Source organism: Hesperophylax consimilis, chromosome 18 (assembly GCF_061612785.1).
Source record: "Hesperophylax consimilis isolate HC1 chromosome 18, BYU_Hcon_1.0, whole genome shotgun sequence".
Classification (NCBI taxonomy): domain Eukaryota; kingdom Metazoa; phylum Arthropoda; class Insecta; order Trichoptera; family Limnephilidae; genus Hesperophylax; species Hesperophylax consimilis.
The window spans coordinates 5,158,172-5,174,174 of record NC_142853.1 but is presented as its reverse complement, the minus strand read 5'-3'; the positions used below and the strand labels follow the sequence as shown (position 1 = coordinate 5,174,174).

Sequence of the window (16,003 nt, the reverse complement as noted above, 5' to 3'; positions counted from 1 at the left end):
AATAGATGGGATCAATGGGATCTCTCGTGCTGAGGATTTCATTTACATTTTATTAACATTTAAAAGTATCAATAATATGAAGAAATTATAAATATTTTATATAGTGTTTTTATTTTTAAGAAATAATTATAAATATTATTACATCGTGTTTTTTGGTGCAGTTGAAAGGTTTCGGATTCAGTCAGTATTTGGTATTAATTTTTATTTGAGATCTCAAATTTATAATGTTGTTGTGATTTTTGAATGAGAGTGGGATTTTGTTGTAAAGTTTAGTACCAAAGTATGCATCCAAAGACTAGCCTTTATAGATAGATGGCTAAATTTAGTGATTGACGCAAGGAAACAATTCATTTTTTTTAAAAGGGTACTTTTCCACAGTATGGAGATTTATTACAATTCTAAAAAAAATACTGGCGAACGATTTCAAAATTACGTATATTATAGAATCGTTACATTGGCCGAAATTACCTACAGCAATAAAGGGGCTTAAAAAATTAATTTAATGACGTACCTTTAAAAACACAGGATACAGTGATTTATAAAAATGTTTTTAGAGTAAACCGATCATAGTTTGAAACCACGAATTTCAGTGCGCCATTATTTATGCACGGAGTTGACATTATTTGCAATTACACAGGAAATTTTGAACGTTGTTTACCTTCGGGTTTAAAGCGCTTTTGCCATTGTTTGAACTAGCAATCCGATTTGTTTAAAAATAGCTATGTAAATACCTAATCTATTTCTCATTATTTACAATTATTTCCGTTTCCACCCGTAAGCGGTGACAGTATACCTAAGATGTTATACTTTTGGGTATATAGTTGAAGTTTATCTCTTTCCGATCAAGAATATATAAAGTTCAATACAATAGGAACTTCCAGGCAATAGGCACTGCCTACCGAAAGCAAATATTAAATCAACGGAATAAGAAAGGTAGTCGAAGTCGTGTTTTGATTTTTATCGGTCGAATGATTAACCTTTCTTAGGGCACACGAGGCAGGCCATTCCGTGACAGTGCCCAAAAACCACGTGAAATTATAATAAAACAATAAATTAAGCTTTGTTTATTGGTAGGTAGGTACTAGCCGGATTAGAACACCAAACTAAAGTAGTTTTGCTCGGTAGGTAATGGACGCAAAAACAGTTGACACGACAGTTCAACATGTTTATATATTTCAGATTGTGTAAGTTTTAAATAAATTGAGTTTGTCTTTTACCTTTTGCAAACATGTAGCTCTGCATTGCGCGACCCTCAGAGGTGAAGACACCTCCTGTTCTGCTGAAACTGCTACCAGGAGCACAGCCAGGAAGACGGGTAACATGACCCGTGTCATATCCATGGTCAAAGTTGTTCAATCACAGTTAGATCATCCAAACTACCCTCTCAGAGACAGGTTCACTTCTTAGATCGATATTAAAAACTTGGAATCTTTTCACTCGGAGTTAGATAGGTATCCTTTATTCTAAATCCACTTCACTTTGTATTGTGCCCCTCGACAAGCTCGGAAACACAACAATAATCCGAACAAAACAAAAAAAACTTAAAAAAAACCAGCACAAATAAACAAACTGAATCGAAACAATATTTATGTATAAAATAATATATAAAACGAAAGCGCTCTCCGGTGTGTTGAATTAAACATAAATCCGTATAGGGCCGGGAACCACTTTTAAAAAAATAATCACGTTTTTTTTTTTCTTTTTATCAAATTAAAATTGTTTAAATGAGTAATTTTTCGGAATGAAGCTCAAACACGGCGAGATGCGACGTGCTCGGGGAATGGTATAACATCGCGAGAATATGTATCTCGAATGCTTCGTAGATTTGCGGATGTCGAAGTACTTTAGCGAGAGCTTACGGCGATAACCTCCCTCTACGGCGGCTTTTATTCGACTGACGTCCGGATAAACTGAGACTAGCTTCAGCCCGCTCGGCGCGACGTCCCGCTCTCTCTCCGCCATCTCGCTCTACGACGGTACCTACCTCGACAGACTACAGTGCGCTCACAAAGCGGGCAGCAGACACGAAACACGAAAGCCATTTAGAAGCGCGGTTACAGTAGCACAAGCACAGATCCACTTTTTATTGTCTTATACTATTTTAAAGCAGGAATCATAATGTTATTACGATAGCAATAAAATGTACGTAGGTAATGGTGGAGACGCGATCGAACGCTCGCCGTATCGTTATGTTAATTGAAACTCATTTCTAGATCATTCCAATCATTGCAGTCTCCGGTTCGATGGACAGATCCCGCCATGATTTATCGGCGGCAAAATATTACGTATAAATCATACGGGCAAAAAATATGCCAACGGATCAAGGAACGAAGGTCACTTATTATTTTATTGCGTTTTTTTAGCGCGGGTAATAATACTAATAATGTACCTACTGGAAAAAATGAATTATGGAGGACAATCTTACTTGGCAATACTGCTATAGAAATCTGCCAAGACATGAATTCATTCAATCTTGTATATTTTTTGAGAGGAATTATTTTGCGATGAATGTTTTCTGCGTTCAGACAAAGCTTCGTTATATTTCTCATTTTTAAAATTCAATTAGGTACCTACTTGACTCCATGGAATGTACCTACTTACTAGCTACTCACTATTGCCTTGAAGTAGGAAGTTGAGGTCACAATGTCTTCTAGGCTTGTCCTTCACTAAAATATCGTATTTTCAATCAACTTCATCAAAAATCGTTTTTCCGTTTAACACTATTTCTCTCCTCTATCTCCATATAAAATTTTCGTATGTTAACTCCATTAAAAAATAAAATCACCCTTCATTTCTCCACAGGAAAAGGCATGTATAGTATTACTGCCAAATAAAATTGACGTATCCACATCACGACCGATGTTAATTTTGACGTATCTGCATCATGCCCTATGTTCATTTAGACGTATCTGCATCGTGACCTATCTTAATATTGACGTATGCACATCACAACCTATGTTAATTTTGACGTATCTGCATCATGCCCAATTTAAATTTAGACGTATCTGCATCATGATCGATGTGTATTTTGACGTATCTGCATCGTGACCTATGTTAATTTTGACGTATCGGCAACATGACCTATGTCAATTTCAACGTATCTGCACCATAACCTATGTTCATTTTGACGTATCCGTAATTTCACCTATAATAATAATACTTGGATGACTTGTATAGCGCCGTTTTTGTGCAAAAACACCTCAAGGGCTATGTTAATTGTGACGTATCCGCATTACCCATGTTAATTTTAACGTATTTGCATAGTGACCCATGTTAATTTTGTCGTATCGGCATCATGACTTAATATGTTAATTTTGACGTATCGGCATCATGACTTAATATGTTAATTTTGACGTATCGGCATCATGACTTAATATGTAAATTTTGACGTATCGGCATCATGACTCAGTATGTTAATTTTGGCGTATCGGCATCATGACTTAATATGTTAATTTTGACGTATCGGCATCATGACTTAGTATGTTAATTTTGGCGTATCGGCATCATGACTTAATATGTTAATTTTGACGTATCGGCATCATGACTTAATATGTAAATTTTGACGTATCGGCATCATGACTTAGTATGTTAATTTTGGCGTATCGGCATCATGACTTAATATGTTAATTTCGACGTATCGGCATCATGACCTAAATTAATTTTGACGTATCTACATCATGACTTATGGTAATGTAATCATAATATTTGTATTTCATCAAATTCATCAGATTTAAGGCATGTACATTTTTTATTTAATACATTGTTTGTATTTTGCTTTATACATTAAAATAAAAAGACCTAACCTCTAGCTAGGATTTGCACACACAAGCGACTCGATGCTAGGTAGACTTTTTTGAAATATTTGTGAATTTTGGAATGGTTTCCAATGTCGACGGAACTATAGTCTTTCTTCTGCCGGCGGTAAGAAAAAAAAGCATTATCTTTATATTTACACGACAAGTAGGCACAATTAGGTTACATATTTGTGTTGTTATTTGTTAAATCTACACAGAGAAAACATATGGAAATAAAATATTATTCAAGTATTAAAAATCTGGTTTATTTATTCCCTTTCCTGTTAAAAACGGGACTGCAGGTATTTAACGAAGGTATTGACAGATTTCATAACAAACTAGTAAAGCAGGCCTATATGGAAATCAGAAAACGTGTTCTTAAAAATTATAATGTTTTCGCGTTTAGTCCACGGATACGTGTTCAGATATATTCTGAAAATGTAATTATCCGTTTTATTTTTCTTCCATATAAATAATAATATTCGTTTATATCGTCCATACCTTTCGTTTCCTAACAGTTACTTTCAATTTGATTAAATACCATTAATAAACTTCAAATTCGTCATTTATTTTAAGTCATTGTCATATATAAAGCAATCATCTCTAATGGACGAGTGCGAGCAAGTGTCAAGCAATACTTGAACATTAATGCAGACACCGAATATATTACTACGGCAGCAAATGATTTTGTTTGCTCTTATCTCTAAAAAAATCTGTAAAAGCCTTTTCAGGCGCATATATATTTGTGAATAACTAAATAAATTTTTGTTGAACAATCTGCAAAGTAATACACATACACAATAAAATAGTATAAAACAAAGTCCTTATCCGCGTCTGACTGTTTGTGCGCTTAGTTCTCCTAAACTAACGGCCGTTGTTCCCAACTTTTCGAAGGATCAATCTCAGACTCCGATCAGCCAAGCAATTTGTTCAATAACATTCGATTCGCCTGTTTCCAAACAGCTTTACCATTGATTATCCTAAGTGGCCCCGCCCACTTTCATAGACAATAAAATTACATCAAAGTAAAAACTTTCAATGTTAAATTTATATTGATGAATTAATTATTGTGTTTATTATTAATGCATTTAATTTTTTTACATAAACCGATATTTTATATATTATTTACCTGGCGTATGTAATAGGTTAAAAATAAAGTATGTGCTTGACTTTAATGCCATCGTGTCTTGGCGTCGCGAATATTTTTCACTCTGTCGACACTTTTCATAAATAGTCATTTACTGAGGCAGGCTTAATCCAGTAGTTTGCCTTCCTTATATTGGTAGATCGCTCAGTCGTCACCTTTCCGTAGGAAAGAGCGTAGTTGTGCTCTTGAGCAGTGTTGAGCCAAAATTTCGGCTTAACTGTTGATCAGTAGGATTGGGAACAGCGGCTGTAAGCAACGGATTTTGATAGGGTTTTCATCATCATTTAGAAAATTCCTTCCTGAAGGATTATGTATATAATACACGCATATTTTATTTATATAAATTAGAGAAATGTCGAGCAACGCCGGGTTAATAATTATTTGGTGCCTAAATTTAAGATGCTCCGGTTGCCTTTGACCGGATGAGTGGCTTAGGTAAAACCCTATCAAAATCCAAACTAATAATTATTATCTTCATTGAAAGATATAAGATGTATTATTAATTGATGGTCTTTATGTATTGATCTCTAACACTTTCCAGTAGCCTTGTTAGCATCGTGGAAATCGTTATAACGGCGTTCCTGTTTTGGCAGAAAGCCTTGTGGAGATGATCGGAACAGGGACGATATTATTATATACAACAGGAAATAACAATTTGCAAATAGAGTAGGGGCGCCGAAACGTCCCCGATGAAAAGTCCTCTTGGGCAGAAGGAAACCGCCGAAACCACCCCGCTCTAACTTTCACCAACACTACCACCCCCCCCCCCCCCAGGGGTGTCTTAGGGGGTTTATTATACATATTATGATATTACACGGAGAAAACTTAAGGATAAAAAATTACAAAATCTCTCTAAATTATTCGTATTGAGGTTATAAACGGGATTGCAGGCACTTAATGAATGAATCGACAGTTTTCCTGATAAACTTTTAGTAAAATATTTAGTATTAAAATATTAAAATATTTGTTAGTACTGTCCACGATGTTGGAACACGTGTTCATAATTATCCTAAAATTTTTACATTTCGTCATTATGTATTACTAAAACAAACGCAGGTGCATTAACAAGTGTTCCGATATCATTACGAATTAACTAATAGTTTATCAGTAAGCGGCCTGCAGTCTCGTTTCTAACCGGATTACCGATAAATTGAAGAGATTTTCAATAAATCACTAAAACTCATATTTCTCCGTGTATCATTAGAACTCATTAAATTGATTACTATCTGAACTAAATTATTTTAAATAATAAGTATTTATGTACCTTTGTAAATATATTACTTATGTAAATATATTACAAAGTAATTTAAATATGTAAATATATGCCTTACAAAGCTAGAAAAATAATAAATCTTGTTTAGTACTAAGTACCTACTGGAAAATTTCTTAAAAAGTTTATTTTATGGGGCTGACAGATTACGCTATAAGCTTTATGGCTTGGCCTATTTCAGCATATCGCTCGCCATACAATAATAATGGGAATGTATGGCAAGTGATATTTTGAAATAGGCCAAGCCACAAGAATATGGCGTGGTCTGTCACAGACTTTATGCACAGATTAAACGAGGTTTATTAATATTTAGAATTATTGAAGATAACATTAGCAACTCTACAACGAAAAATCAGAAAATTATTTTGTCGCACCTTGGAATTGAACCCAGGACCTCAGCATTGCTCTACCACTGAGCTAATCCGACCTTATCCCCTACGGTCATATTTAACTGTATCATATTTCGATTAAGAACTCCCGATATTGTCATATTGGCTGCTATCTTTATGTAGGATTGCAAGATAAATGTTATCTAGATAGTGACTTCGATAAATACAGGGTGTATCGGCACGTACCCGACAAACTTTAACCAGCTATTCCTTAGCACATTTCGAGTAAAAAATGTTATGGGCACTTTGCTGTCCGGTAATATTTTTTTTTAATAAAAATTTACTATTCATATTTTCACCTCATGTCACCAATGTTTTATCATTTGTCAAAGTTTGAAAACCCGTCTGGCAATATTTTGTTCGAGTTTCGTTGAATAATGTACGTACGTACCTACGTTGGCGCGCTTTTACAATCACAACGAAATGGCACATTCGTCTCATTTTTAACTATTATTATTTAGTGTGTACGAAAGAGCGAAGACACTTTTTGACACACTTGCTAATAACAGCTGTTGAACACGAGAAACAATGCAAATGACAGTGACGGAGTGTGGATTTTTTATTTGTTTTTTGTTTTTAATGGAAAAAAATGTTACCGGACAGCAAAGCACCCATAACATTTTTTGCTCCAAATGTGCTGAGGAATAGCTGGATAAAGTTTGTCGGGTACTTGCCGATACACCCTGTATATCAATTTTTACTGTAATGTTCGACATCTATTGATTTTTTCTACAAGTCATAAAAACACAGATGGCTTCATAACTTCTTTGGATATCCCTATATAACCCACAAGTACTTACCTACTGTAAAAAATAGCACATGAGCGCAAAAACATATAATTATTGAAGCGACAATGTTATTCAGATCGAAGATAAAGCATTTTGAACGTGGTCTATACGGACACACACTTACAGAATTCAAAAACGGAGAAGTGGACTATTTAAAGTATCTGAACTTAAATATTTAACAGAAAAGCCTTTGTAATTGAAAATTAGTATCCTTGAATTTGATATTACCTGTTTCAGAAATATTATAATCCAAAAATCGGTTACCCCTTAATTAAATCTTCGGTGATTAATGCCCAACCTTTTTACCAAAAATCTTATTATCATTCTACTCTTTTCTCACAATTTATTGTGACTTTAAAACAAGGTGAACTGCAGTGTTTACTGCTAATTGAATCAGTCATGATATTTATAAATATATTTGATCCATCCAACCTACTTTATAAGGAATTTTATTAACCACTTAATGCTTTTGAACGAGAGATTTGCGCAAATCTTTTCTTCCGTTTCAACTTATTGAAAACTTCACAAAAATATTTTGTAAGTACATATAATATTGCAATAATTACTGATTAATTGCATTTTTTACGACTTTTACTATTATTTATATATTAACATTGATTACAATTTTCGTATTGCATTTTTTACGACTTTTTCTATTATTGAATATTATTTATATATTTACGATTAGACCTACAAACAGATGTGTTGTCAAGAAAACGCATTCGAATGGAGAGTCGTTATTGGTGTGCAAATTGTGAAGTTGGTCTCTGTTTTTTTTAATTTTTTATTATTTAATAAATGTTTATATGTTACATTTTTAGACATTTTTTTAACTACCATACTAGGCTAATGCCCGTGTTTGGAGCCGTGTTTCGAAATATACCACACAAAATCAAATTTTTAATTTTTTTACTTTTTTATTATTATATGGTACTATAGCTATTATTATTCTATTTTTAAATTATTATGTTTAGATTTTTTTATTGTTTTTATTGAAGTGAAACTTCTTTACGCGCGTTATGCATTTTCGAGAACCGGAGTAAAACCGACTCATGACCGTCACGAAAAACCGTGATCATTTCGCTATAGGAGCCTAGCTAATATTATATACCTAGTTTAGGTCACTCTCCAAACTCAGCTTCGCGGTCTAGAGGCAGAGCGCCCGACTATCGTCGTGAAGAACCGAGGTTCGATCCCCGCTTTAACTATTTTTTTTTCTTTTTGTGATTTTTTTAATACGAGGAAAAGTGATAAAATGCTCTCGTGCTGCGACTTTTAGATATTTTGACTATGACTATGACTATGATATTTTGGTAGAAATATAGCTTACAAATCGAGCCGGTAGAGTCGCTCGGTATTTTGATCAATTATTTTTATTTTGAATCATTAAAATTACTAATCAAGGCCGGTAACGCGACTAATTGGGTGACAAGTTTTTTTAGTAAAAAACACAGCCGTAAGTGAGTTTTTCAAAATTTTGAATTTTTTTTCAAATTCAGACTCCATACGGGTATGCGAATGTTAAAACACGATAGATCTTTTCCAAAACGGACAAATATACGGAAATATTTTGAAAAACGACAGATATGACTTCACACTGCCGATATATCTTCGATTCGACCCTATATAAAGCGTTAACGAGACGTTATGTGATATTATTCATTTGCCGTGTTTGAAAACGAAAATATGTCAAGTCAATTGAGGAGTACACTTTGTATACGCGGTTCTCGCCGCGCGAGATACTTCTCCTCGCGGTCTAGAGGCAGAGCGTTCGACACTCGTTATGCAGGACCCGGGTTCGAATCCCATATTTTTATAACTTTTAATTTTTTTATCACATGCTACTTATAAATATGTCAATAGACAGAAAAAAAGAGAGAATGAAATGAAAAGAGAGAGAGAAGAATACTAAAAGTTTCACTTCCGTCGTGCGTAGGCTTGCCAAACACTGTATTTTTTTATTAAAGTTAGTCTAGTTTTATTTTTTGAATATGTTAAGTTTTTTTACATTTTTTATTGCTTCTGTTTTGTTTTTTTTTTGAACTCGTCAATTTTAAATTATGTTAACTCTTTAAATAAAAAATAAAATAACCTGATGTTTTTAGTTTTATTTGTGCTTGAAAAACGAGTATTAAGTGGTTTGTGTATAAATCAGCTGTATATCATTCATTTTTTATCAACATCAAATTTTGCAGAAAGAACACAACAGATCCGTGCCACTAGAATTGGCTTCACATTGAACTTTGTGATTTTTGATCAAATAAACTATGTATATCAGTCTTTACTTAATCTTCCAGATCATATCAAATCTTCCAATTCCTTGGTTAAATTTAAAAAGATTATTTATATTACTCAGAATGTGTCGACAGAGGAATGCCAAAATATTTTTCTCCCTTTTCCTTCCTTGAGTATGTAAGTCCCATTTGATAAAAACAAATTATCATCCTAGTTGTCCATATTTATTTTGTATCTGCAAATGTGAATGGTAGTAGAAGTCGGAGACGCCCTAGGAAGACAGGACACGACCAAGAGAATCAAATACTTGAGTCGGGCCATGTCAGAATAATAGAAGAGTATGTATATATAGAATAATAGAAGAGTATGTATGCGACGATGTATGAATGTGAATGAGGCAAGGAGTGTGTGCCAAAACCGAGTTGTTTGGCGCTCCGTCCTCTCTGCCTACCCCTGCGGGGAAACGGCGTGATGGTTAGTTAGTTATTTCTTCTTTGATTTGTTTATGGTTCAAATAGTATTACAATATTTTGTCAAAGTACCCATTTGTTAATATTTTAATTTAATAATTTAAATTAATTTGTAACTAGCTGAACTCCCCGGCGTTGTTCGGGCTTCACACAGACAGTGACCGTGCTCTTGTTTTGCAGGTCAAGTCTGCAATTTTTCATAAACTTCGAAATATATTGCTTTTCTCAAATTTATAAAATTTTAACCTCTATACAGGCTTATTCTTAGTTAGAGGTTGATTTGTACGTATGTTTTGTGTGATTTATGTACAGTGAAAAGCAATAAATAAATCAATTATTTATTCTGTGGTAGAGAAGCAGGGTTACCCTCGTTTCTTGGGAAGCGTTCTATCCTCTTATCATTTTCATGATATTTCGAATTTCAGACCCATCCTTAGATTGTAAAAACGAGTATTTCTCGCTGTCATTCTTATGCTATAAATTCTTCAACTTCATCGAGTTTTTATACTAAATCAAAAGTTGATGCAGGTACTGAATCTGTACTTTCAATTAATTGCCAGGTTCGACTTATTTGACGGCTTGTCATATTGTCAGTGATGAAAACCACCTGTCCCGCCCCAAGAATCGGAAGCATACTGTAGGTATACAAGATGATAAAAAGTTGAATCGTTTGTTCGGAAAAAATATCTTCCAAGGACAAAAATTTTTGAATGGGAAAAACATTGGAATTTAAAAAAAAAAATTTTTTGTTTTTCACTTCTACCATCATAATATAAAGTCACCTCCCGAAGGTAGTGCACTTAACCCCCGGACACCTTTACCTACATAAAGTATGAATAATCCCGAAATGCGATAATTTATGGCCTTTCCTGTTAATTTTTTAACTTTTACAGAAGCCCCTCTATTTCTTGAGAGTTAAAAAATCGCAGATAATTGAACATTTTTAGACATATTTATGCTTATGTTATGATGCTTGCTCAAATGAACAAATTGTACTTTTTGCATCGGAACAATACGTATTACGTAAGCCGAATTTCAACATTTTGACATTGTACTAATTTTTTTTTTTTTAATATGCTTCTCCAAAAAAGTTGCGACGTTTGAATTGTTGTATAAACCAGCAACTGCTGTCCTTTTTTCGTTTGTAGATCTTCTCGTATCAGATAATGCTGTGGCAGGAAGAGCAATTATTAATAGAAGTTACCGACCCACACTACCTACTATTCAACTATATCGTACGTTTTAAAAAGTTTATTTCTACTCATTTATCACATAGGAATTGAAAACGGCTACGGCCAATAAAGAGATCAATAGTAGAGTGTCATGAGCGTGTCTGATTCATTATGAATTAGGCGTACATTCTGTTGTCTAGAAGTAGTAACTTTAGATAACTCACTGATTTTTTGGTTGTCCATCTATAAACACATATATCTTTTCTTCTAACAAGACTGATCTAAAATTGCCTCCACTCCATTCAACATATTTTCTTTTCTATATGTGAACTCGACACCAATCTTCCTATACAATTTTGAATTTTAGCCATTTAAACAAATTATTAGATAATTTCATCTTTCATCTCTCCATAATTTGAAACGATGGTCTAGAACGCCCTTAAAGGGTGACAGCCAGAAACATTAAAAAAAAACATTTACACGAAACAATATGATTTTCAGCGGGTGTTTTTAGAAGTACTTTTTAACCACTGACAGTTTATCGATGTATATTTAGTTAAAACTCCGGAAGTAAAGTAAAATAGAAAAAATAATTTCTGCCAGTGTACACAAGGCCCAAAAATATTAAAAGTTCGCGAAAATGCTATCAAAGGCCTTGACAGCGATATTTCATGCTGGTTCGGTAATCAATATAACCGCCAACAGCGGGTTTAGTGTTAAATATAAATATTTTTCCAACGTGTTACTAAAAATAGTAAAAACTAACAGAGGGTCATGACTTGAAAGGCGTGCAGTTGGTTTGCGATCCCTTTTACGGACTATGACATATTTTCCAGTGTCATTTTTAAGCTAATTTTTACCCCTGTTGCGGTTAAAATTAAGCCGGAAAATTGTAATTAAACATATTTCAGCATATTAAACAAACGTTATATATAATTATTGATGCTTTAAAGTTTTGTTGGTAGCCTTTTGTAAAGAAATAGGCTTGAATCAGGTAATTTCAAAATTTTCAAAATTAGTTTCTGACTTCAAAATAAATGGTAGTTCATTTTTTTTAAATACATATATTTTACGTCACCGGGTAGTAAAAAGATTGATACTTTAGGAATGAACTGTAAACATTTAAAAATATTTATTTTACAAAACGAGCTAGGTCTGAAATGGTGTCCGCGTTTTTAGTAGATATTTTTATTGCATGATTTATTTAGCGCTTTGTTTATTAATTACATTTCAATATTTCTACCTGTCAAGTTATCTTTTTAGATTGCACATAATTTGACATAGCTTTCAAATGAAATTCGTTTTCGCTTACAGGTTTGGAAATAATTATAATATTTTTAATTTTTGATAGTGAGGAAAAAATCTGAAATCTGTATACTTTGAAATATACACACTGTCTGAGAGGGTTAAGACCGTTACAAGTACTTAGAAGATTAGCCTAGGGCCGCAAATATTAATCATTTATAAAGTTTGGAAGAAAAGTAATGTTTTTATGCATTTCGCGTGTTAAGATAAAGTCATTACCGCCATTATGAGGAGCAAATCGGAAACTAATTTTACATTTACAATCACAATCGTTGTTAATGGCTTTATCCATGTTTTTATTTATTTATTAATAAACGCCCTTTTTGTATTTTTTTTTGTAAAATTATTAGATTTGAATAATGTCTATTCCTGCTTCCATTTACCTCACCCTACTTTATTCTATACTATTACATTACTGACATATTCATCATAATATCTTTTAGAAAGGATTGAATTTCGTTGCCCTGGGTATCGATTCTCCAATCCAGGCCGCTCGCAACCGCAATCTCGTCGAAGTTACATAACGTCCAAAGTCATTCTACTCGAACGACGAGTGGGTCGAATCACTCGTTGTTCGAGCGGAGTGACTTCATAGAGAATCGAGACCCAGAAAGCCACATCAGATCGAATGATATTATATATTTTATTATCTAACCGGCTTCGTGTCTTTTTCTCTCTCTTTATTTATAAGTGTTTGTATACAGTCGAAAAATTGTGTATATAATTATATGTATGTAATACCTGTTAATTTATTAAATATACTGCTTTGATAAGTGCAATGTATTAACACAATGAGGAAATCTATAATTAGGTCTCTTTATAACAATAGATGCCACTGGCGGTTCTAGCGCGACGAGGCTGTTAATTTTGGAATAGGGTATTTTTTTAGTCACAACCATATTTATCTATTCATTTCATCAAAATAGGGGGAAACCCATTAGCGAGCAAATGGTTTCATCAACGCAGGTTACCCCATATTTTAGTAGGCACGTACCCCAAGTAGGTGGGTTCCTACGCACTCGCCGGCATTGTCTTACCGGTTTGCTTCTCGCATTACCTTAAAAATGCGTGCATTTCTGTCGCTTCCCGATCCGTCCTCTCTCTCCCACCATCCTGTTTCTCTTTAAAAAAACGCTGGTGGGGGATATGGCATTCCCCTATTGGTGGGACGGATCCAAGGGTTGACAGACCCTTGCGTAAGGCGGCTGTACGCGATGCCAAGTACCTACTTGGTACAGCTTTACTTCACACATACGCACTCGCGCTTATGTGCTGCTGATCCTTGAAGAATGCTTGAAGGACCCCGGCGACGCCCCTCGCGGTCCTTGACTGGTGTACGTACATAAAAATGAAAGGGTGATTTGAATGTGATGACGCGATGACGGTGAAAATGCTTAAACAAAACAGCGAAAACTGAAAGCATGGAATTAAAATAAAACTCATTCGCATTCTTAAGAAAGTTTATTAATACGACCTATTTTATGAATTTCATCGCCTTTTCCTATTTTTCGATAGTCTCTCTAATATTAAAACCAGCTGTGTGAACTTCATGGACTTTACCATTCTATTTTTCAAAAATATGATTGTATTTTAAACCGTGACATAATACAAAAAGTAAGTGATCCTACAGGGATAGCAATATTATAAATGTATATGGAAAAGTTAAGATAAAATAGTTAATGAAATAATAAATGGAAGTTAACATAAGCAGTATAACCTAAGATAACATTTATAACAATATTTCTTTACATTAAATGACAGAGGTCAATCAGTATCTAGTTGAAGTACATACTTAAAAATGGGTTTTTATAAAAATTTTGATCTTGGATCTGTCTTGGCTAATGATCCAAGACTTGGGTGTCTGTTTTATATTTAGCTTTGCTGAAGAGATAGTCCGATAGAAGTTAGCTGTGGGCGTGTCCGTGAATATGAAGTACTCACTTCTGGTGAAATTGGTTAAACATTTTCCAAAATACGAATTCTTCTTGAACGGATAATCGATTCCATTGATCCGTCTGCGGCCTAGGAGTCAAAAGTTCTTATGTGATGGTACTACATATTCGTATCATGATACTCTTTGTATCGTTGTGTTAAAATTAGTATTGCTAATTCAGTGGCAACCCTCGCATGACGGGTAAAATTATACAAAAAATGTAACTTTTTTTTAAATGAATAAGTTATTTTTTAAATTTTGAAAATCTTCGAATTTTTCGTTATCCTGTTAAAAACGGGAATTCAGGTCCTCAGTGAATGAATTGATAGGTTTCCTGATAAATTATTAGTAAAATACCAATGACCTAGATACCTACTTATACTGGTCGGTATCTCAAACTAAATATTTGATGAAAAATTTCCTGCTGTTTCTGCTTTTTCATACTTTTCTTAGCAAAATTCAAGTTGTGGTATTTACGTAATGTTTAGAATCTCTTCTAATTATTCGCTTTCCGGTTAAAAATGGGATTGCAGGAACTCAACGAATGAATCGACAGGTTTCCTGTTAAACTTTTAGTAGAAGAGGATTTTTTTACCACGATGTTGGAACACGCGTTCATAAAACATTTTCTCATTTCGTCATTATATAAGAAAAACAAAGGTACATGAACACATGATCAGATATTATTACGAAATTACTAAGAGTTTATCAGAAAGCGGTCTGCAGTCTCGTTTTTGACCGGATAGTTAATAGTTTAGAGAGATACATAATTTTATTTTTATTTTATTTTATTTTTTTAAAGAAAGACAAACATTGCCCGGTTACGAATAACCTGACAATATTTGAAAATCTCCTATTACCACCACAGTAAGCTGAAAATGTTGCTTGTGTTGTGATGGAGGACTTAGCCAGCCGAGGAATTGAACACACTACGCCCGAGTGGGACCCAAGCGCGATGTCAACTCGGCCACCGACCGGTCGAATAAATCAGTAAAATTTTAAATTTAAATTTAAAAATTTTTTGAAAGAAAGACAAACATTCCCGGGTTACGAATAACCCAACAATGTTTGAAAATCTCCTACTACCACCACAGAAAGCCGAAAATGTTGCTTGTGTTGTGATGGAGGACTTAGCCAGTCGAGGAATCGAACACGCGACGCTCGGGTGAGACCCAAGCGCTATGCCCACTCAACCACTGACCGGTCTTTGACTCATTTTTCTCCTTGGAAAATCAATTGTTTCCCTCAGAACCTCCTGTAGAAGGAAGTACCTAAGTAGGAGTGAAATATAAAAAAAAATACCATATTTGGGAGTGTCATAGTACCTGCCTACCAATGGATTTCGGAATTAGGAATCTTCATTAGCCACATCAGTTTTCATTCAAATTCTTCACACTTCTTGGAATTACCCTTTCAGTGTTTATTTTTCTACAGACAGTATATGAAGGTTGCACGGAACATTACCTTAGAACGAACCGTAAAACTACGCCTACGAGGAGA

At 34.1% G+C, this 16,003-nt stretch overlaps 1 protein-coding gene across 2 annotated transcripts in view; it reads right to left on the bottom strand.

Moving 5' to 3' along the window:
* Positions 1–1,880, bottom strand: part of LOC149415283 (uncharacterized) — a 505,487-nt gene extending 503,607 nt beyond the window's left edge. For both annotated transcript variants that reach the window (XM_089642254.1, XM_089642256.1), the window contains exon 1: positions 1,218–1,880. In XM_089642254.1, coding sequence (XP_089498380.1) covers positions 1,218–1,340 — 123 coding nt within the window. In that variant the 5' untranslated portion in view covers positions 1,341–1,880. The remainder of the gene's footprint in view (positions 1–1,217) is intronic.
* Between the last annotated feature and the right edge of the window lie 14,123 nt (positions 1,881–16,003).